The 19,552-nt window shown below is 38.4% G+C and overlaps 1 protein-coding gene and 1 long non-coding RNA gene across 3 annotated transcripts in view; one reads left to right on the top strand and one right to left on the bottom strand.

The window, feature by feature from the left end:
• LOC120308160 overlaps positions 1-19,552 on the top strand; it is a 79,312-nt gene that overhangs the window by 10,995 nt on the left and 48,765 nt on the right. The gene's annotated exons all lie outside the window — the stretch shown is intronic.
• LOC120308156 (uncharacterized LOC102725191 homolog) overlaps positions 12,913-19,552 on the bottom strand; it is a 48,755-nt gene continuing 42,115 nt past the window's right edge. For both annotated transcript variants that reach the window (XM_039343795.1, XM_039343796.1), the window contains 2 exons: positions 16,189-16,269; positions 12,913-15,178 (listed from right to left, as the gene is read on the bottom strand). In XM_039343795.1, the coding sequence (XP_039199729.1) occupies positions 14,903-15,178; positions 16,189-16,269 (357 nt within the window). In that variant the 3' untranslated portion in view covers positions 12,913-14,902. The remainder of the gene's footprint in view (positions 15,179-16,188; positions 16,270-19,552) is intronic.

Here is a 19,552-nt window from a genome sequence, read left to right on the forward strand (position 1 = left end):
CCTTTTGCCCTCAAAAGCAAGATAGATGCAGAGCTGGACAAATTGCTACAGCAGGGCATCTTAGTACCTGTGGATTCTAGTCCATGGGAAACCCCCATAGTAATGCCTCTAAAGGCTAATGGGGAAGTTTGCATATGTGCAGGCTATAAGTGCACACTGAATAAAGCATTGCAACAGCACACATATCCAGTGCCTGTTGTAAGCCACATTCTGGCCTCCCTCAAAGGAGGGTGTATTTTTGTGAAACTTGATCTGGCATAGGCCTATCAACAGCTACCTGGTGATGAGGCATCTGCAGAGGCCCAGACGATTGTAACACACAGGGGGGCCTTTAAGGTCAAAAGACTGTAATTTGGGGTAAATGTAACCCCTGGCATATTCCAAAGTGTCACGGAGTGCACTCTTTGTGGTATTCCTGGTGTCTGTCCCTACTTTGATGACATCCTCATTGCTGGGGAGTCATCTCAAAATTTAGCAGAAAGGTTAAGGGCTGTCTTGCTCCGTTTCTGCAAAGCAGGCCTTAAATTGATGAAAGATAAATGCAAGATAGGAGTCACTTCCACTGACTTCTTAGGGTTCAGGATTGATGCCCAAGGCATTCACCCTGCTGAATCGAAGCTGCAAGCGATTCAGCAGGCCCCAAGGCCAAGTCTAAAAGTGAGCTGCAAGACTTCTTGGGGCTTTTAAATTTTTATCACACATTCCTCCCACATAAGGCTGCAGTGGCTGAGCTGTTACACCAGCTCTTAGACAAGCAGGCTGCATGGCAGTGGACTAATGCCCATGACAGGAGTTTCAATGAGGTTAAGGCACTGCTCTCTTCAAATGCTGTGTTAGCGCATTTCAATGAGCAACTGCCTGTTTGCATCGCATGCGATGCATCTCCTTATGGAGTTGGAGCAGTACTTAGCCACCTGAAGGCTGATGGGACACAAGTCCCTGTGGCCTACTACTCAAGGACTCTGTCATCTGCAGAGTGGAATTACGCTCAGATTGACAGAGAAGCCTTGGCCACAGTGGCTGGCATAAATTCCATGATTTGTTATATGGCCGCCACTTCACGGTCTACACAGACCATAAGCCTCTCCTGGGTTTGTTTACCACTAACAAACAGACATCACATATTATTTCCCCAGATATGCTGAGATGGTCCATTTTCCTATCAGCATATGACTATACTCTAGTTCACAAACCTGGAAAAGAGTTGGGTCATGCAGATGGCTTCAGCAGATTACCTCTTAAACAGATAGAGGCAGATCCTGCTCCTGCTATTAATATCCTTTCCATTCAGGAGTTGCCTGAATCTCCCCTAAATGCTAGGGACTTGGCTGCAGAAACTGCCACTGATCACACATTCACATGCGTGCTGACCTGGGTGTTGTCAGGATGGCCTGACATGTGCCCAGACACTGAATTTCAACGCTTCTGGCAAAGGAAGTATGAACTTTCCACTTTCAAGGGATGCCTGTTATGGGGGAGTAAGGTAGTGAACCCTGCCTCATTGAGGTCTAGAATCTTGTTTTCTCTGCATGAGGGACATCCTGGCATAGTAAGGATGAAAGCACTTGTGCGCAGTCATCTTTGGTGGCCTGGGCTCAATAAAGCCATTGAGGCTCAGGTGCACGGGTGCCAAGCGTGCCAACAGTCATGGCCTGAAATGCCTCAGGCCCCAGAACATAGGTGGGAAGAAACACAAACTCCATGGTCATTGGTACATATAGATTATGCTGGGCCCTTTCAGAGGCAATTCTTTCTTCTACTTGTTGACAGCCATTCCAAGTGGCTAGAGGTTGTTCCTCTTTCCTCCACTACTACTGCCAGGACCATCCAGGTATTGAGAGGAATTTTTGCCTCACAAGGGCTTGCAGATGTCCTGGTTTCAGATAATGGCCCTCAATTTACCTCTTTTGAGTTCCAGGCTTTTCTTCAGGCCAACTAGATCTGCTCTCTTCCACCCATCTTCCAACGGTCAAGCAGAGAGAATGGTGCACACTACCAAAGATGCTCTCAAGAAACTGAATTACGGTAACTGGCATCACAGGTTAGCAGATTTTCTTCTTGCATACAGCACCACACCTTGCACAGTCACAGGTAAGAGCCCTGCAGAACTCCGCTGGGGTTGCCGTCTCATCACCAAACTGGACAGGTTGCACCCAGACCGGATGGCTTCAACCACGGGCACCTAGGTGACTTCAGGTGGGCGATCCGATGTGGGCAAGGAACTATGGGCCTGGATATCTCTGGGTCACAGCAGTGGTATGCAAGGTCTCTGGGCCATTGTCATATGAAGTAGCCTTGGATGATCGCTGTGTTCTTCGCAGACACATAGACCAACTGCGTTGGAGGCTGGACAGCCATGTTTCCGCTCCTGGCTCTGCTCTGCGGGGGGGGGGACCATAATATGCATTCTGGTTACAGGTTCCCAGGCCTAACAGAGCCTCACAAGATGCTGAGGCTGTTTGGGGGTCATCCCAAGTTTCCACAAGTGTGCCAAAGGAATTCCAGGAAGGGGGGTCACCCCGCACATCCGTTATTGCTCTAGACAGGGAGTGACACCAGGGGTATCCACATTATTCAAACATGTCAGATAGTGCTCCAGACAGGGAGACACACTGGGGGTATTCACAAAAATCAAACAGCCATAGACAGGGAATTCCATCAGGGGCACTCTCATAATTCAGCTATTGCTCTGAAAAGGAAGTCAGTAGCAAGGGGGTTTGCCATGAGGCGGCTCCTAACTCTGGCACCTCTGGCATGTGCTCGGGGGCTACAGAGTACTGGGGCACTTCCGCTGCTCAGGCCTCTCCAACTGCTGGCCTTGAGCTTGAGAGACAGTGTTCCCAAGAGGAATCCGTTGTGGACTTGGGGATTCCACCCCTCCAAGGTACACTGGCTCAGACTCAGAGGGTCCAGCCAGTCAGCAGCTGGGTGGGTCACCTGGGTATTTGGGACATCAACGTCCTGGCCTGCCTAGCCTGGTAGGAGAGCAGGTAGGCCAGGCACCCTCATCGGCCCTTAGAAGGTTGCAACGGGCAAAGCGCCCACCTAAACATCTAGGAGATTATGTGAGGTTCCTTTCAACACATGAGGAACCTTGCTATGAGGTCGCTGAATGAGGGGGTTAATAGTAAGAGTTTCATATACTATTTTGATTTTGAATATATTTATTTGAGTTAATTATTTTGAAAGGTGTTTGCCTGCGTGCAGACCAAGCATTCCACTCTCCTTGCATTTGAATAATGCATTTGTGTTCCACTCTCCCTGCATTGCACAATGCATCTGTGCATAAGCTAGGTGTATTTCATCTAGGGGGGAGGGGTGTTGTGTCCTGAGCCTGCAAGAGCTGAAAGCAGGCTCAGAATTATTGCAAATAGTCCCGGGCAATCCAAAAGCTGCCCGGGATGAGACAGAGTGGCACCAGCCTTGCACGCATGCGCAAGGTGCAAAAATGGTCAATTCCTATTGGTTCACACTGTCCGGGTTTCAGGCACTATAAAAGGCCTGCGTGCCTGTGTGCCTTTTGCTGTTTGCTTGGTTGTAGGAGAAAGTAATAAAGAGCTTGTTTTTCACCATGTGTCTTCGTCAATTGCCAACAAACAGAAAACACAACACACACTGTGAAGAAAACAATGTGCTCAGATATGATCTGCATAGAGTTATGCTTTCCTGATAGTTCTATCTCAGAAAGAATTATTTGAAGCTCTGAAAGAAAGGCTGGCCCACATATGCAGAAAAAAGTGGCTGAATATAATCTAAATATTTTTTGTGAGAAAAGAAACTGAGAGGAAATTGAAAATTAAATTAGACAAATATTGTACTTTATCAATCTTCTAGCTGTCTTGGTCCTGCATGAATGGTTGCAGAAATGAATGAAAATGCCTGTTATAATCATTACCATTTAGAACAGACATGTCAAACACAAGGCCTGGGGGCCAGATGCAGCCCACGAAATGGTTTCATGTGGCCGGTGAAGCCATCCTGAAAACAGTGAGAGAACAGCCCCCTCTGCCTTGGCCCTGGCCCAGGCCAGCCAGGAGCCAATGTACAATTTTGTGGTGGCCATCTATGCTAAAACACATTCAGTCCTAGCTTCACAGGGCCACCTGGAAACAGTGAGGAACCAGCCCCTGCTGCTTCAGCCCTGCCCCCTGGGTGCATGCTGAGCTGCATTTCTTGCCTATTTTTCTCCCTCCCTCATCTCAAATATTTTCCCACCACTCTGTACTTAGGAAGGAAGGAAAGAAAGAAAGGAGAGGGAGGGTCTGAGGGAAGTCCTGCCTTAGTCCTGCCCTGCTTCCCTTTTCACTATTCCTTTGCCCCCTCCTCCTGGCCTATCCTGGGGTCTCCCATCCTATTGCTAAGGAAGCTTTGGATACAAAGCCAGGTTTTCTCCCATGGAGAGGGAATGGGCCTCCCTCTGACTTTGCCCTCATACCCATCATGAGCAACCTGGCTAAGGAGAGCAAGCACAGTAGCAGTAGCCTTGAGGAGGTAAGTGCACCTGGGTGCCCCCCTTGGGGAAGTGGGGCTGGGCTTGGTGCCGCAGGTGCTCGAGGGCCAGGCTGGGCATTTGACCTCTGCTGCCCAGGGCTCTGAGCAGCCCGCGCATGGCCTGAGAGAAACAGTGAGGTTCTTCCAGTGGACCCTGCCTTGGCACTTGCCCTGGTCCCTCCCCCTTCTGCCAGAGACCCTCAGATCTGTTCCCCACAGGCACTCTTGACACGAACAATATAGAGCTGGCCAAGCCCACCCTATAGGCCATGCCTACTCTGTCCACACCCACCCAGTAGGCCACACCCACTCTGGCCACACCCATCTGCCCCCCCTAGGGCAACCGCAATGCTGATGCAGCCCTCAATGAAATTAGTTTGACACCCCTGATTTAGAGTATCTTGTCTTGCACATCAACTGCCCTGTGGAATAGCATTTTCTAAAAATCTGGATGTCTCAGATCATTTTGGCTTTTTGTAAGGCACCTGACTGTCCCCAGTGTTTGAGGCCAGGAGGTTAAATGAGCTCTGTTGGCTGATCTGTTTGGTTTCAATCCCTAGATTAGAATTGGAATATTTTTAGATTCAGATTTTCATGTTTATCGGGTTGGTTTGAGTTTCTGCGGTATTTATGCTGTGTTATGTTTCAGATTTAATCCTTGTTTGTTGCCTAGAGTTACTGTTTTGTGACTCTTAAATAAATATTCAGATTACTCAGGAGATATTAATCTTCCTTAAACAATTGTCTTTCTGGTTGTTGGGGGTTTGTTTTTTAATAATTCACCTTTTTAGTACTATTTTCTTTTTTTCTTTTAACTTAAAATAGCAAACTATTTTGAAATTTTGAAAAGATAGCAGATAAATGTTTTGGATACACAGGCTATATTTTGCCATTTCACACAGTCTTTTCTATATATATATCTAAATTTCTTCAGAATGCATATTTGATATGCAAATTTCTATCAAATGAAAAATAAAGCTCTATATCCACTCTATATATATCAACACATTATATATAGAGAGAGCCAATTTGATCTATTCTAATGGTTAAGGCACCAATTTAGAATGCAGGAGACTATGAGTTAAAATTCCACCTTAGCCATGAAAGCCAGCCGAGTTGAGTTTAGGCTAGTCTTTCTCTCTCAGCCCAACCCATCTCACAGGGTTGTTGTGGGGAGAACAAGAGGAGGGGAGGATGGTATGCTAGATATGTTCACCACCCTGACATGGTGAAGGTAGTTGGATGTTTGTAAGATCTAAAAATATCTCTGTTACTGGCAATGCAAATTTTTGTGGGATATAAAGCTTTTAACAATTTTTTTTTACCTGACAGAAATTTGCATTACCATTAATTGAGAGATCTTTTAGGTTTTGAGAAGAAACTTTTAATTAGGCCATCTATCACTGATTTTGCCACTTACATTCTGTACGTTTCCTACTTTCTTACTTAGCATCTGAACAAGTTCTTACTAGAAAGTACGCCTTGGGGAGAACATTGTGTCATCCCAACCACCTTTGCAAGTACTTTTCACATAAATAACCACAATTTTTAAAAGTCTTTAAATTCAGATAAATACATAACTTATATGCAAAATTACTTAATATACTCAAATTGATGGTGTTTGCTAATTTAAAGTTATCTTCCTCCAAAGAATTCTAGCCAAAATAAATCATTCTAGCTCGGAATTCTGGGATCTTTGGTGTTAATACAATGGGAGAGTGAGTTATTATTATTATTTTGCAATTCATCACACCACCTACATTGGTGGCAAATTGGAGATTGCTTCCAAAATGTGAAATATACATTAAGCTGTAACATGCAACTGTTTACTGTTACTATTTTTTATTATTCGAAAACATCAACACTGATCTATCAAACCACATGGCCACAGCACTATATTGACCATCTAAGGTGGCACTCTAGTTCCTGACAACCTGTTTCTTTCTAACTCTAACCAACCCTACAATCAAGGGCTGGGTGACTTTGGGCCAGTCATTCTCTCTTAGCCAAACTTACTTCATAGGGTTGTTGTGTAGAAGCAGGAGGAGAAAGGAATATTAGGTATGATTGCTTATACGTATATGAAAAACAAGTGGATTTAAAAATAAAACTGTATGTACCAAATATTAAATTAGATGCATATTCAGGCTAAGATTCCCTTTAGCTTTGTATTTGAATTTGGAAAGACTTTCAGTTCACAACTTCACTACTTTTGCCTTTTATATGCATTTTTCTAAGTGTTTTTAATTAAATTGCAGGCCAAATGCTCTTCAGTTTAGCTTCGGAAATTCCATTGCAGGCTTCAGAGCACTTTAAAGAAGCTATTGGGCAATGGCTGATTAATTTTATCTAAAAGTTACTCTAATTAGAAAGGTGTAAGGATAATTATGTATTTGTTTCCTGTTTCTAACAGGAAAAGGAGTTTGTGTGTGTGTTGGGGGGTGTATGCAAGAATTCTAATTTAATTTACTTATTTATTCTACAAATCTTTTAGATCATTTATTAAAATGATTCTGGATAGATATATGATAAAACATGATGAATAAAAGCATATTTGAATAAACAATTCTTAGTCCTTTAAAAATCAACTTAAAAAGCATGGGCACTCAAACGATTCTCTAGGCACCATCAATTTAGGCCTTGAAAGCTAACAAGAAATTCTTCAAAACCTTCTGGAAAAATAGGATCAAAGAAGTCAAGCACACCTTGCCGGTCATCTGTTCCATACTGATGTGGCCCTCTCAGAGAAGATTTGCTTAATTACCCCAAAATGTCACAGGATAATTTTCTACAATGTGATTCCCTAGTGTGTAATCCTATGTGCTGCTGTGTAGAACTTTAATATAAATAAGACAGAACATCAATCCATAAAAGGCAGAATATTATAGTAACTATAGCTTCCAAAAGCCTTGTTCTCTGAGCTGAAATCCATCTTCCAATTTCCCAAAATTATTCTTCTGCTCTAAAAGTTCTGTTGCTTATGTTATTATCTTATTTTCAGAACCTTTTATGGTGGTGTATTGGTTACTGTTGCTATTGTTTCTGTTTCACATCTTTCCATCAGTTCTTGATGTCCTGTGCTTCCTCAGTAGAAAATAGTCATATCAATTTTCAATTTTCCTTGGGAATTAATTGAAGCATGGAAAGGTAAATGGACTGTGCAAATAACTGTACAATAAAATTATACATTTAGACATCCCCTTGTGAGTAGCCATGCAAATTTCACTTTGATTTTCTTCTCCCACAGAAGAACTTTGAAAGCATTTTTTCTCCATCAAATTCAAAAAATGGTTGGAAAATTCAGGTTTTGAGATTTTTTTTAGCACAACCCAATAAATTTTGCCCAAAGTGTCTTGTTGTAAGCATCAGTTTGTTAAAATAGATAACTTAGCAAAAACAATTTATAAAAGATTTAATAGAATTCAAAGTTGTGAATTAAATAATTGTCTGCCACATTCAATATTACAATGCACAAATGCATATGCAGAGGGAAAAAAGTGATCAGCCTAAGAATAAACTCTACTTGAACATGTCAAGTCTTTCTAACTTCGGGAGGTACTGCAACTTGATTTAGATATAGGCATGAGGAATAATATGGTAGGACATAAGTCCTTTCTATCATCCCAGGCCTTCTGCAGTCCAAAAAGTTCTAGCAAACTAGTTAATATAGATATATTGTAGATTAGATGGTTTATGGCTGGTTGCTTCAACTTTTTGCACAGGAGACTCAGTTACAATACATTGACAGAAAGTATAGTGATGAGATTGTAATCTTTGGGCGACTTAAGGAAACTTTTTTATGTTGATTCACAAAAAAAAAAAATTGTTTTATATTTCCATTATGCTATCTTGAAATGTAAAGTTCCTAAAAAGTCAAGCTTATCAAGGAAAACATTACCATACTGTAGTTGTAAAGGTATTAGAGTAGGACTGGAGAACAGTTTTGGGTAGTACTATCTATCATCCTAATATGTTATAAAGAATGGAAAAACTGAGGGTCAGGAAAAAAAGTAGGGTGCACTAAGTTTTTCTTCTGGAGTAGTGGAGATTATAAATATCTAGAAAATTAATAAATAATGTTCCAGGAAATAGGCCAGATCTGAGGAACAGTATGAATTATTAAAATGTTGATGTGTCCTTCATTTCTGAGAGTATGTTCTAATAACAGAACCTGATTTTGCATATTTACAATGTACAGCGTGTTACAGCATAAACTATAGGAAGTTTTTTCCCTCCATAGCCCTCAGGAATATTCTTGAAATATACCAGAATTTAAGGAACCAGATAGTTCTGCCTTATTTATAATGCCTGTTTCCCCACAGCTTATTCTTCATAGTATAAACATATACCAGAATTAAAGTGCTTAGTTTTCTCACCTTTATCTTACAGTATCCTGTTTATAATACTCAGTTTATGTATCACTATCTAAATTTGAGTAAATGGAGTAAATGTTAGTAATTATATACATATATTTTAATTAATATATATATTCTCCTTTTTTCTATTTAAAACTCTTTTTAAATGACTTACTGTAGTAAGCATTTAGTTCTTATATTTATATCCTGATTTATTTTATAGAATTCAAAATGGTATATATAATTCTCTTTCGTTCTATTTTCTCTGTAACAATCACTCTGTGAGGTAAGTTAGGCTAAGAAAGAAAGACTGGCCCAAGGTCACCCAACCGATTTCCCTGTCTAAGGACCACTGGAAAGTGGGAAACCATATGTTCTAATCCAGCATTTTTATCAGTATACCAAATTGAGGGTCAAACAAAAATAAATTGTAGTAAGATGTTTGATTTATATAAATATTATGAAATTTGAAGTTCCCTTTTCTGCAGTCCAGCTCTCTGGGATCATAATGGAGTTTAAATAATGGATATTCAACCAACTTGTCTACAGAAATCAGTTCTAAAGTAATCCTGAGTTTGCTAAACAATATGCCCATTTGTGATCATGTATCAAAAAGGAACAATTACTAAAACAAGTAATTATTATTTAACTCTCTAGCAGCAGATATAGAAGTAAAATCAGATAAACTGTACATAATCTATGCTATTTTGTGTTTTACATTACATGTCTCTACGTAATATTTTGTGAAATGAATGAAAGAAATTAAGATTAAGTAAAATGAATTAAGATTAATTTAGGCCCAGCACTCTTCAACATTTTCATAAATGATTTAACTGAGGGAATAGAAGGGGAACTCATCATATTTGCAGACAACACTAAACTGACAGGAATGGCCAACACCCCGAAGATAGACATGAACTGGATCTTGATAGACATGAACTGGGCCCTATATACTTAAATATGTATACTGCAGCTGCCAAAAAAGCAAACACAGTGCTAAGCTGCATTAACAGAGGGATAGAATCAAGGTCACGTGAAGTGTGAATATCATTTTACAATGCCTTGGTAAGGCCACACTTGGAATACTGCATCCAGTTTTGGTCACCACAATATAAAAAAGATGTTGAGACTCTAGAAAGAATACAGAGAAGAGCAACAAAGATGATTAGGGGACTGGAGGTTAAACCGTATAAAGTACAGTTGCTAGAATTGGGTATGTCTAGTTTAATGAAGAGAAGGATGAGGGGTGACATGATAGCAGTGTTCCAATATCTCAGGGTTTGTCACAAAGAGGGAGTCAAGCTATTCTCCAAAACACCTGAAGGCAAGACAAGAAGCAATGGATGGAAACTAACCAAAAAGAGAAGCAACGAATGAAGGAGAAATTTTCTGACAACAATTAATCAGTAGAGCAACCTGCCTCCAGAAATTGTGACTGCTCCAACCCTGGAAGTTTTTAAGAAGAAACTGGACAGCCATTGTTTGAAATGGTATAAGGTTTCTTGCCTGAGCAGGGGGTTGGACTAGATGACCTCCAAGATCCCTTCCAACTACTACTACTACTACTACTACTACTACTACTACTACTACTACTTATTATTATTATTATTATTATTATTATTATTATTATTATTGATCATCACACAGTCAGCCAGATGTTCAGACTGGATTTGGCATTTTGTCTAACTATCGAGTCCTTACCCAGGACCTGGGATAGGCAGATGTGGATGTTTGATGGTATTACAGATATCGTCGCAGGATGGAAGCAGTTCCTAGTAAGGCCGCCTTTTGCAATTGACTAATAGCGAATTTGTCAATGCCAATGGTGTTCAAGTGGTGCTCCAGTTGTTTTGGGATTGCACCCAAGGAGCCTATTACTATTGGTACTCCCTTGCTTGCTTTTGCCACAGTCTTTCTATTTCTATTTGTAGGTCTTTGTATTTTGTTATCTTCTCCAGTTATTTCTCGTCTATTCTGCTGTCTCCAGGCCCTGCCACGTCCACTATCCAGACTTTTTTGTCTTTCTTATTGACAATTGTTAAGTCTGGAGTGTTATGTTGCAGGTGCTTGTCTGTTTGAATTCTGAAGTCCCAGAGCAGTTTAATTTTATCATTTTCTATGACTTTCTCTATTTTATGATCCCACCAGTTTTTGCTTACAGGCAAATGATATTTTTTTGCAGATCTTCCAATGCACCATTGTTGCTACTTTGTCATGCCGCTGCTTGTAGTCAGTCTGTGCGATCTTCTTGCAACAGCTTACCAGGTGGTCCACTGTTTCATCAGCTTCTTTGCATAGGCGGCACTTACTGTCTGTTGCTGTTTTCTCAATTTTTACTTTATATGCATTTGTCGTTAAGGCTTGGTCTTGTGCAGCCAGAATTAGTCCCTTGGTCTCTTTCTTCAATTTTCCTGCTCTTAGCCATTGCCAGGTCTTGTTATTATCTGCTTTCCCAGCTATTTTTTTCATGTATTGGCCATGTAGTGCTTTGTCTTCCCATGCCTCTATTCTGTTCTTCATTTGGTCTTTCTTGTAGGCCAGTTTGGTCTCTCCAGTAGTCAGTAAGCCTTCCTGATATACTAATTTCAGATTATTATTATTATTATCATCCTCCTCCTCCTCCTCATCATCATCATATGAGCAAGCAGTGGGTGGCAGCAGCCAAGAAAGCCAATGTGATCCTAGGTTGCATTAACAGAGGGATAGAATTAATATCATGTGAAGTATTCCACTTTATAAAGTCTTAGTAAGATCACATTTAGAATATTGCATCCAGTTTTGGTCACTATATTATAAAAAATATGTTGAGACTCTGGAAAAAAATGCAGAGAAAAGCAACAAAGATGATTAGAGGGCTGGAAGCTAAAACATATGAAGAGCAGTTGTAGGAACTGGGTACGTCTAGTCTACCAAAAAGAAGTACTGGGCTGCTATAATAGCAGGATTTCAATATTTGAAGGACTGCCAGAAAGAAGAAGGGGTCTATCTATTTCATATCAGAAGGCAAGTGAGAACAATTAACCAGTGGAACTGCTTGCTCCCAAAAGTTGTGGGGGCTCCATTACTTGAGACTGGAAATCTCAAGCAGGAGCAAGGGGTTGGATTAGAAGACCTCCAAAGTTTCTTTCAACTCTGTTATTCTGTTCTTTTATTTTACATACAATAGGAAGAATGCTGGACAGTGTTTACCAAACTTAGTGAAAACACTAAGACATTTTGAATTGCTCTGGAAAAGGCTCTAATGCTGGGAAAGGAGAAGGAAAGAGAAGAAAAGGATGACCAATAGCAAGGTAGCTGGACTCAGTTACAGTAGAGATGAAGGCACCAATTAAGACTTGTGGGACTCAAATATGTGAACAACCGGTTCTCTGTGTGGATGCCACTTCCGGAAGTCCATTCTGGGCATGGGCAACAAAAATATTAGCTGCCGGTTCTGCCAAAGTGGTACGAACTGGCTGAATCCCATCAGGATTGAAAGGACAGGTTAGGGACACACAAAGGTCATGGTGAATATCTGTATGGTCACAAAGAATCAAAAATGACTTATGGCACATAATATTGCTGTTGACATTAGTCAGGAAACGTAGTGTTATGCAGTTAACTATCAGAAATTAAGTGATAGATTCAAATTCCTTTCAGATCTATGCTTGGTTTTTCTGCTGATTTCAAAGGGATTAGAGGAGATTTAAGAGTCAGTTGATTAAAATCAAATAGGAGAAACATTTCTATTCGAAATTAACTTGTGTCATTTAGAGGAGATCAACTCTACTCTCCTAGAAATAGATATGGTAGAAATAAGGTGTTTCTTTTTTACTCAAAACTTCAAGTGGTGTGAAGCCCTAGGGAGATCCCTGGTAGGAATGCAAAACTGCTAAATATTTTCGAAGACCGAGGAAAAACTATTTCACATCAAAGTATAAGATGGTTCCTGTTCTGTTTATTAATAAGTGCACTTCCTGGAAAACAGAATAAAATGCCTGATCTTTTTCTGGCTAGCCTTTTATTCCAGAGACCAAACAGAAGTTGCCTTTGTTATTGAAAAAAACAGTCACAAAACCCTTTTCATTAAAGAACAAAAAAGAAATTCAGGTTAAAAACAAGATTATTAATGCAAATGACATATTGAATTTGAGGGATACAGCCCCAAAAGTCTTCCAAGTTACCAATATTTAAGGTTTTTTCCCCCTAGTTCCATCCATTTCTTTGTCCTGACCTAATGTATTTTTTGAAGTTAGCACTTCAAAATGCTCTTTAAGATCTTGCTTGTGGTCCCCATCTCATTGCAAACCTTTGCTTTAAAGATATAGAAATAATATATATTATAGCAATTCTTCTGAAACTGTCTTTATTTTCTAACCTAATTGTAATCTTATATGGAGAAGAGACCAACATAGTAAAAAATACTGAAACATGGAAAATGTTATGGACTCCAATAACAAGAATTGACAGTATAAACAAACACCATATAAAGGATCTGAATTTCACATTTTCATACTGCAAATATCTTCTTGGTTGATCCTTGAATGGACTCAGGGACCTCTAGAGCTTAGACAAAAACAGCATTTGCTATTATAGCTTTTCATATAGATGAATGCCTTAAAGAGCATGATTTCAATTTTTCTTATTCAGACCCATCATCAAATGTCTTCAATTTATAATGTTATGATATTTACTTATTGTTCTAATTTTTATTTCATCTGTGCAGTGTGAATCCCTAAGGGCAAAAAATTGGTAACAACGTATTCATTTTGAAGTCCTTAATACTATATTATTAAATGGTATACAACATATAAAAGTTGCCTGTGGATAAATAAACAGTAATACAGTCATGTTCAAAAATTAATAAACTGCAAATGGTCCTCCTTTGACATACAGTTAGGTTGTATGAATAATTCCTATTCTATTCCAAAAGCAAGATTGCACAGAAGCCTGTCATACTGAGATTCCGTTGTGAAATTAGGCTGGAAATCTTTTTTCATCTGTTTCTAAGTTTGCTTCTATGATTCAGTCCAGAATACTTTTCAGTTTGTATTCTGATGTTTTATTGAAACCGGTTTTGGTATTGTTAAGATTTTAATGTATAACTTTTCCAGATATTTTTTTCATATAATTTTGCAGTGATTTTTGCCCAGAGTTTATGAACTATTTCCAAAGATAGCATAAAAACAAGTTGCCATTTTTTCAAGAATATAGAGGACAATATAGATGCTCCTTGGGTTACAGCAGCAATTGGGATGGGAATTTCTGATGTTAAGTGATGTGATCATAAACATGACGTCACACTGGTTGCTTTGCTTAGTAATGGCAATCTCACAATCCCATTGCCATTGTAGGTTTTGGGAAGAAATGGGAATCTCAGGCAATCCAGTAGGTGCTGCAGGAGGCAGAGGGTGTCATGGGCAATCCAGTATTTCTCCCATTATCATCTATTAGCACCCAACCATCACATCAGGTCTGCATCTGCCGAGGTGGGGAGATGCAGAAGTGATGTGGGTGCTATTGGAGCATAAACTGGTGAAAAATTGATGAGTGTGGGAGCAATTTCCAGCTCCCTACCAGCTTTCTGATTTGTGGGAAGCGGATAGGGAATATTAAAATGTTCTAATGTAACAGCAGCTCATTCAATGTTTTAATTGCAATCTGGGCACAGAAAATCCAAATCACAATCATGTGACTAAGAATGCTGCAATGGCCACAACTTCACAGGTTGTAATCATAATTGCTCATAAGTTCCTCATAAGTTCCATTATAACTTTGTATAGTCACTGATTGAATATTTGTAACTTGCGGGTTACCTGTATTTTTGTAGATCTAATCCTTTTTATAATATGTTATATTGTAATATAATATTATAATAGTATTAATTATATAGCAATTTAATTATATAATGCCATTTTATGATAATTTATTGTGTATGTACATGGTTTTTTAAAATTTAACATTCACTAAACTAATAGCATGGGCGCATCTACTTCTATAGTAGATTCTAAATGTTAAAAAATAATAATAGCAACATTTAGGCAAATATTTTTGGAACATTCCGTTATCTATTTTCATTACTCGTATTTCAGCTCCTCTACAGTTTGAGCTATACCTGTGGGCAGCAAGAAGCCTAAAGGTTCTGGCTTTACATACAATGGAAGGCTGATATCCTTAGACATTGACCATTCACATTGTCTTAAGGATAGTAATGGGGAATGGAGGGTTTTGGGCAAGCTTTTTTCTTCGTTCCTTCCAGTCAGATGTTGCTTTGGAATGGAAACAGATATACTTGGGAATTTTTGCTTTATAGTTGCTGCTGCTTTCCTTCTGCTTTCTTTCTGCTTAATTGCCTGGAATGAAACAATTGAACATTCACTGTGATTTGTAAAGAATGTATCCAAGGATTTGTCATAATCCATTTGCACATTTCCTTGGAGCATGCATCCTAATCTTGCTATTTCAAACTTCTTTTTTTAAATCTTCTACCCTTTGCACCCCACAGAAACTTGTTCAGTTTGTTTCTCCTAGAACTCACCTATTTAATACGCTCATCCTCACCACTTTTCTAACTAATTGGAATTTTATATGCCTTTTCTTTTTTTGTTGTTATCTATCATTAAAAAAAAAACATCCAACACTCCAATAGTGTAACCATAACGACAGCAATACAGGCTGCCTGATTGTGCCACTTTTTACTACATAATAATAGTTAGCATCTTTTAAAAATTCAGAAGCTACACAACAAGGCTTAATATTGTTTGATACTTTTCAGGAGTTCAAATAACAAACTTCTGTGTGAATAAAGTAAGAATAATGCAATGTTTCTAATGAACTATATTTGTTCCAGGCCAACATAAATTCCAGTTAGGTCCCAAAGAAAAACTAAGCTCAGAATATATCACAGAACATTATCATGAAATATGGAAATAATTATTTCAAGGAATTGCCATAAGATTGGAGTCTATGGAAATTCTCAATCATCTAGACCAGGGGTGTCAAACTGCTAGCCCACCCCATTCCTGGCAATGGCAAAACCGGCCCGATACGTTGCGTGACATCACGTGACATCGCGAGTTTGATATGCCTGAGGTGTTTTTTCAAAAGAAGCTCCTTGGATGAGAAGCAAAAGGTTTCAAGGAAAAAAACCAAGAAAGTCTCATTGCCTTTTGAAAAAAACACCTTTGGACATAAGATTGGAGATATCTCTAAGTTCAAAATCACATCTTACATATTTATCAACTACTAACAGTGAAAAAACAAATTTGCCTAAGTATTTTTTGTATTTATTTAAGCTATTCAAAAAATCAAAGTAAAAATATTTTGGTAGACTTCTAAACATTCTTAATGAAAAACCACTTGCCTCTTTCAGCCACAGTTTGCTTAATGTTTCTTCTACACGATCTATAATGGCATTAGGTGCACCCCAATGGTTTCTATGCCTCTGAAAATAAAATAATTAGAAGTGTTTAGGAGAACTATTAAATACTGTCGCAGTCAGAGAAGTATTTTTTAGCTAAATAGGAAGTCACAGTTAGCAAAAAAATAATGTCAATAATAAGGATACGATAGATAAATAAAAATGCTAAATCCAATCTAAGCATCTGGCTGACTGTGCGACAAACCTTAAGAATAACAATAAGGAAGCTTCTTATAGAAATATTTTTTTAAAAAAACAAAATAAACCACTTTGAATCTGAATATAAGTGGTATTGTTATTGCTTTATAATTTAGATTCTCTACCTGAATCTTTTGAAATTAACAAAAGGACAAAGTGTTTTCTTATTTCTCTTTAAAACTTGCAACAATAGAACACATATTATGGTCACTACTTTCCCATAACCATAGACACAAATGTATAAATCTCTTCCATTTCATATATATTGTCCTTTCAGGATGCAGATGAAAGTAGATGACACAATGACAAATAAAAATCTTTCTATATTTAGGAAATATCAAGTTATCTAAATAAGGTACAGATTATTTCCTCTCCTGAATTTCAGTACCCAATCTTAAAGATGAATTTATTTGGTATTGGATATTTAATATCCTCTGTTTTGAAATATTTTAGCTTAATTCTACTTTGATTTCAGTAGGCTTCTAAACTCTAATCCAATTTTCTCTGATTTGAAGCAAATAAACATAATGAATCTGAATTGAACTAAATGAATCTGAAATTATAAAAAATAAAACATGTTTTTTTAACTATAACATTAATAATAAAATGTGTTACTTTGGACTCAGCTGATGTCACTCTTCCATATATTTTGAAAAACTGCAGTAATTATACATTCTGGTACTCCAAAACATATGCACAAAATTTTGGATTGAACTGTTTCTTTCATAGTAAAAATTCATGACATTGAAAGCAAACTAGATAGTCTAAGTGAGGTGATCTGAAGTACAGAACACAAAAACATTACAATTATGGTAATTGTGAAAATCAATATAAATATCTAATCATTAGTTGCTTTAATTGTGTTCAGAATTTGTGGTTTTGCATAAAAAATATTCTAGGCTGAGTTTCTGGCACCTCCATTAAGGTTGGAGAAAGTTGGTCAGCTGTAAAATGCTGAAAGACTGGTTGAATTATAAAAGTAGCTTTTCTTTTCATATTGGAGAAGAGGGACAGAGCAATCAAATCAGCTGTGATGATCACCAGTTCAATAATTTTCTCTTTGAGATGATCCCCAGTCACAGCAGCTTTATTCTCAAATACAATATCATGAAAAAAAACACCAAACAAGAAAAGGAATCTGCTCAGTGTATATGAACTTTATCAAAACATATAGTCTTTTTAATTTCAGATTTTTCTTAATACATTGAGGATAGGAAAAAGTATTTGGGGCTCAAAACAATCTTGTGTGCAATGATATTGAGGATTGTCAAAGGAAATTAAAAGGCAAAGAGGTGTGAAGAAACTGGAGAATGTGCCTTTACCAACCCAATGACCAAAATATTACACTACTTATACTTGAGAATTATGCCTTTGATACATATAGTCCTTAATTTATGACCACAGTTTAGCCCAACATTTCCATTAAGCAAGACAGTTGATAAGTATGTTTTACCCTATTTTATAACTTTTCTTGCCACAGTTGTTAAGTTGTACTTGTTAACTTAATAACACGGTTGTTGCATCAATCTGGCTTCCTCATTGACTTTGCTTGTCAGAAGATCACAAAAGGTGATTACATGACCCCGGGACACTACAATTGTCATATGAGTTAGTTGTCAAGCATCTGAATTTTGATCATGTGACCCTGGGGATGCAGCAATGGTTATAAGTGTGAAAAATATATATCGCTTTTAAAGGAAAAATAAAATATGCATGTGTGTGTGTGTGTGTGTGTGTGTGTGTGCGCTTTTATTTATTTTGTTGACTTATTTATTTTGTTATTTTATGACTAAAATACAAAAATTAGTTTTCAACTAAATACAATTGAGATAAAAGTGGAAGAAAGAATTGAAAATATAAGATGGAAGTAAATATGCATTTTAAATCTTTAAATATTTTAAATAATAACTAGATAGCATTGTTTTCCACATTCATGTAGTAATTAGAACTACTACATTTTCCCAAAAATAAGACCCAGTCTTATATTTTTGGGGCCTCCAAAAGAGGCACTAGGTCTTGTTTTCGGGGGATGTCTCACCCGCTTAACTCAACACCACCGCAGCCACCCCAACACATGTGCCACCACCTGAGTCCTTCTGTGGCTGCTTGCAGCTGCTCACAGCAGGACACCACATGGTGCACTGTGCCAGTTCTGCCACTCAGCAGCCATGTGACATATGCCAGTGTTGCACGTCAGGTGGCATGTTCCACTGGTGCCACTACTCATGGTAGCATGCTACATGATGCATCACACCAGTGCTGGTACTTGCAGAAGGGTGCTACATGGTGCAATGTACCATGGCATGTGTGAGTCGCAGCACTGGCACAATGCGCCATGTGGACTCTTACCGTGAGTGGCCGCTAGCAACTAGAAGAAGTGGATGGGATTGTTGCTGGTAGTGCTGCAGTCATGAGACAAGGCAGATGTCAGGGCATAGAAGGCCTGGCTATAGGGGCCCTGAGGTAAATGGATGCTGGGCGCATGGGGCAACTCCACCACTCCAACCTCACCCTAGCTTGATTTTTACATGTGCACCTTGTCCCATCTTGTATAATCAGACAATGGGACAGAGTGGGTGTGGTCTTAACTAGGGCTTATTTTTGGGATAGGGCTTATATTAGGTGCACACTTAAAATCAAGCTAGGGTTTAATTTCAGGATAGGTCTTATTTTCAGGGAAACATGGTACTAAATCACTTTTTGCATCAGATTAGCATGAGGTTGATATTTTTTTCAAATAACGAATGCAAATGAATCAGACATAGCAATTTCATTACAATTATTTTTATCACCATATACTATTAATATTATCTTTATCCTAAACACAATGATTATTATTGCATGAGAGTGTGGCAGCTTAATCTAATGTCAGATAAAATTATTTCTTCAAGAAATCCGAGAGAATTCTTCTACATTACAATAGAACTTTCTTTCACCTGTCTTAAAATGTGCAGTATAACAATAGAAACTTACCCTTTATACTTGCTAACATTAATTTGTACATGCTGAGAAAAATAAAGTATGAATTAAACATCCTGAATTGACCAAGAATTGTAAAAATTAGCCAGATACCTGTAGCTGATTTTAACTCAGATTGCATTTTTTAAAA

This window comes from Crotalus tigris, unplaced genomic scaffold (assembly GCF_016545835.1).
Source record: "Crotalus tigris isolate CLP2741 ecotype Arizona unplaced genomic scaffold, ASM1654583v1 scf7180000017873.753527, whole genome shotgun sequence".
Lineage (NCBI taxonomy): Eukaryota > Metazoa > Chordata > Lepidosauria > Squamata > Viperidae > Crotalus > Crotalus tigris.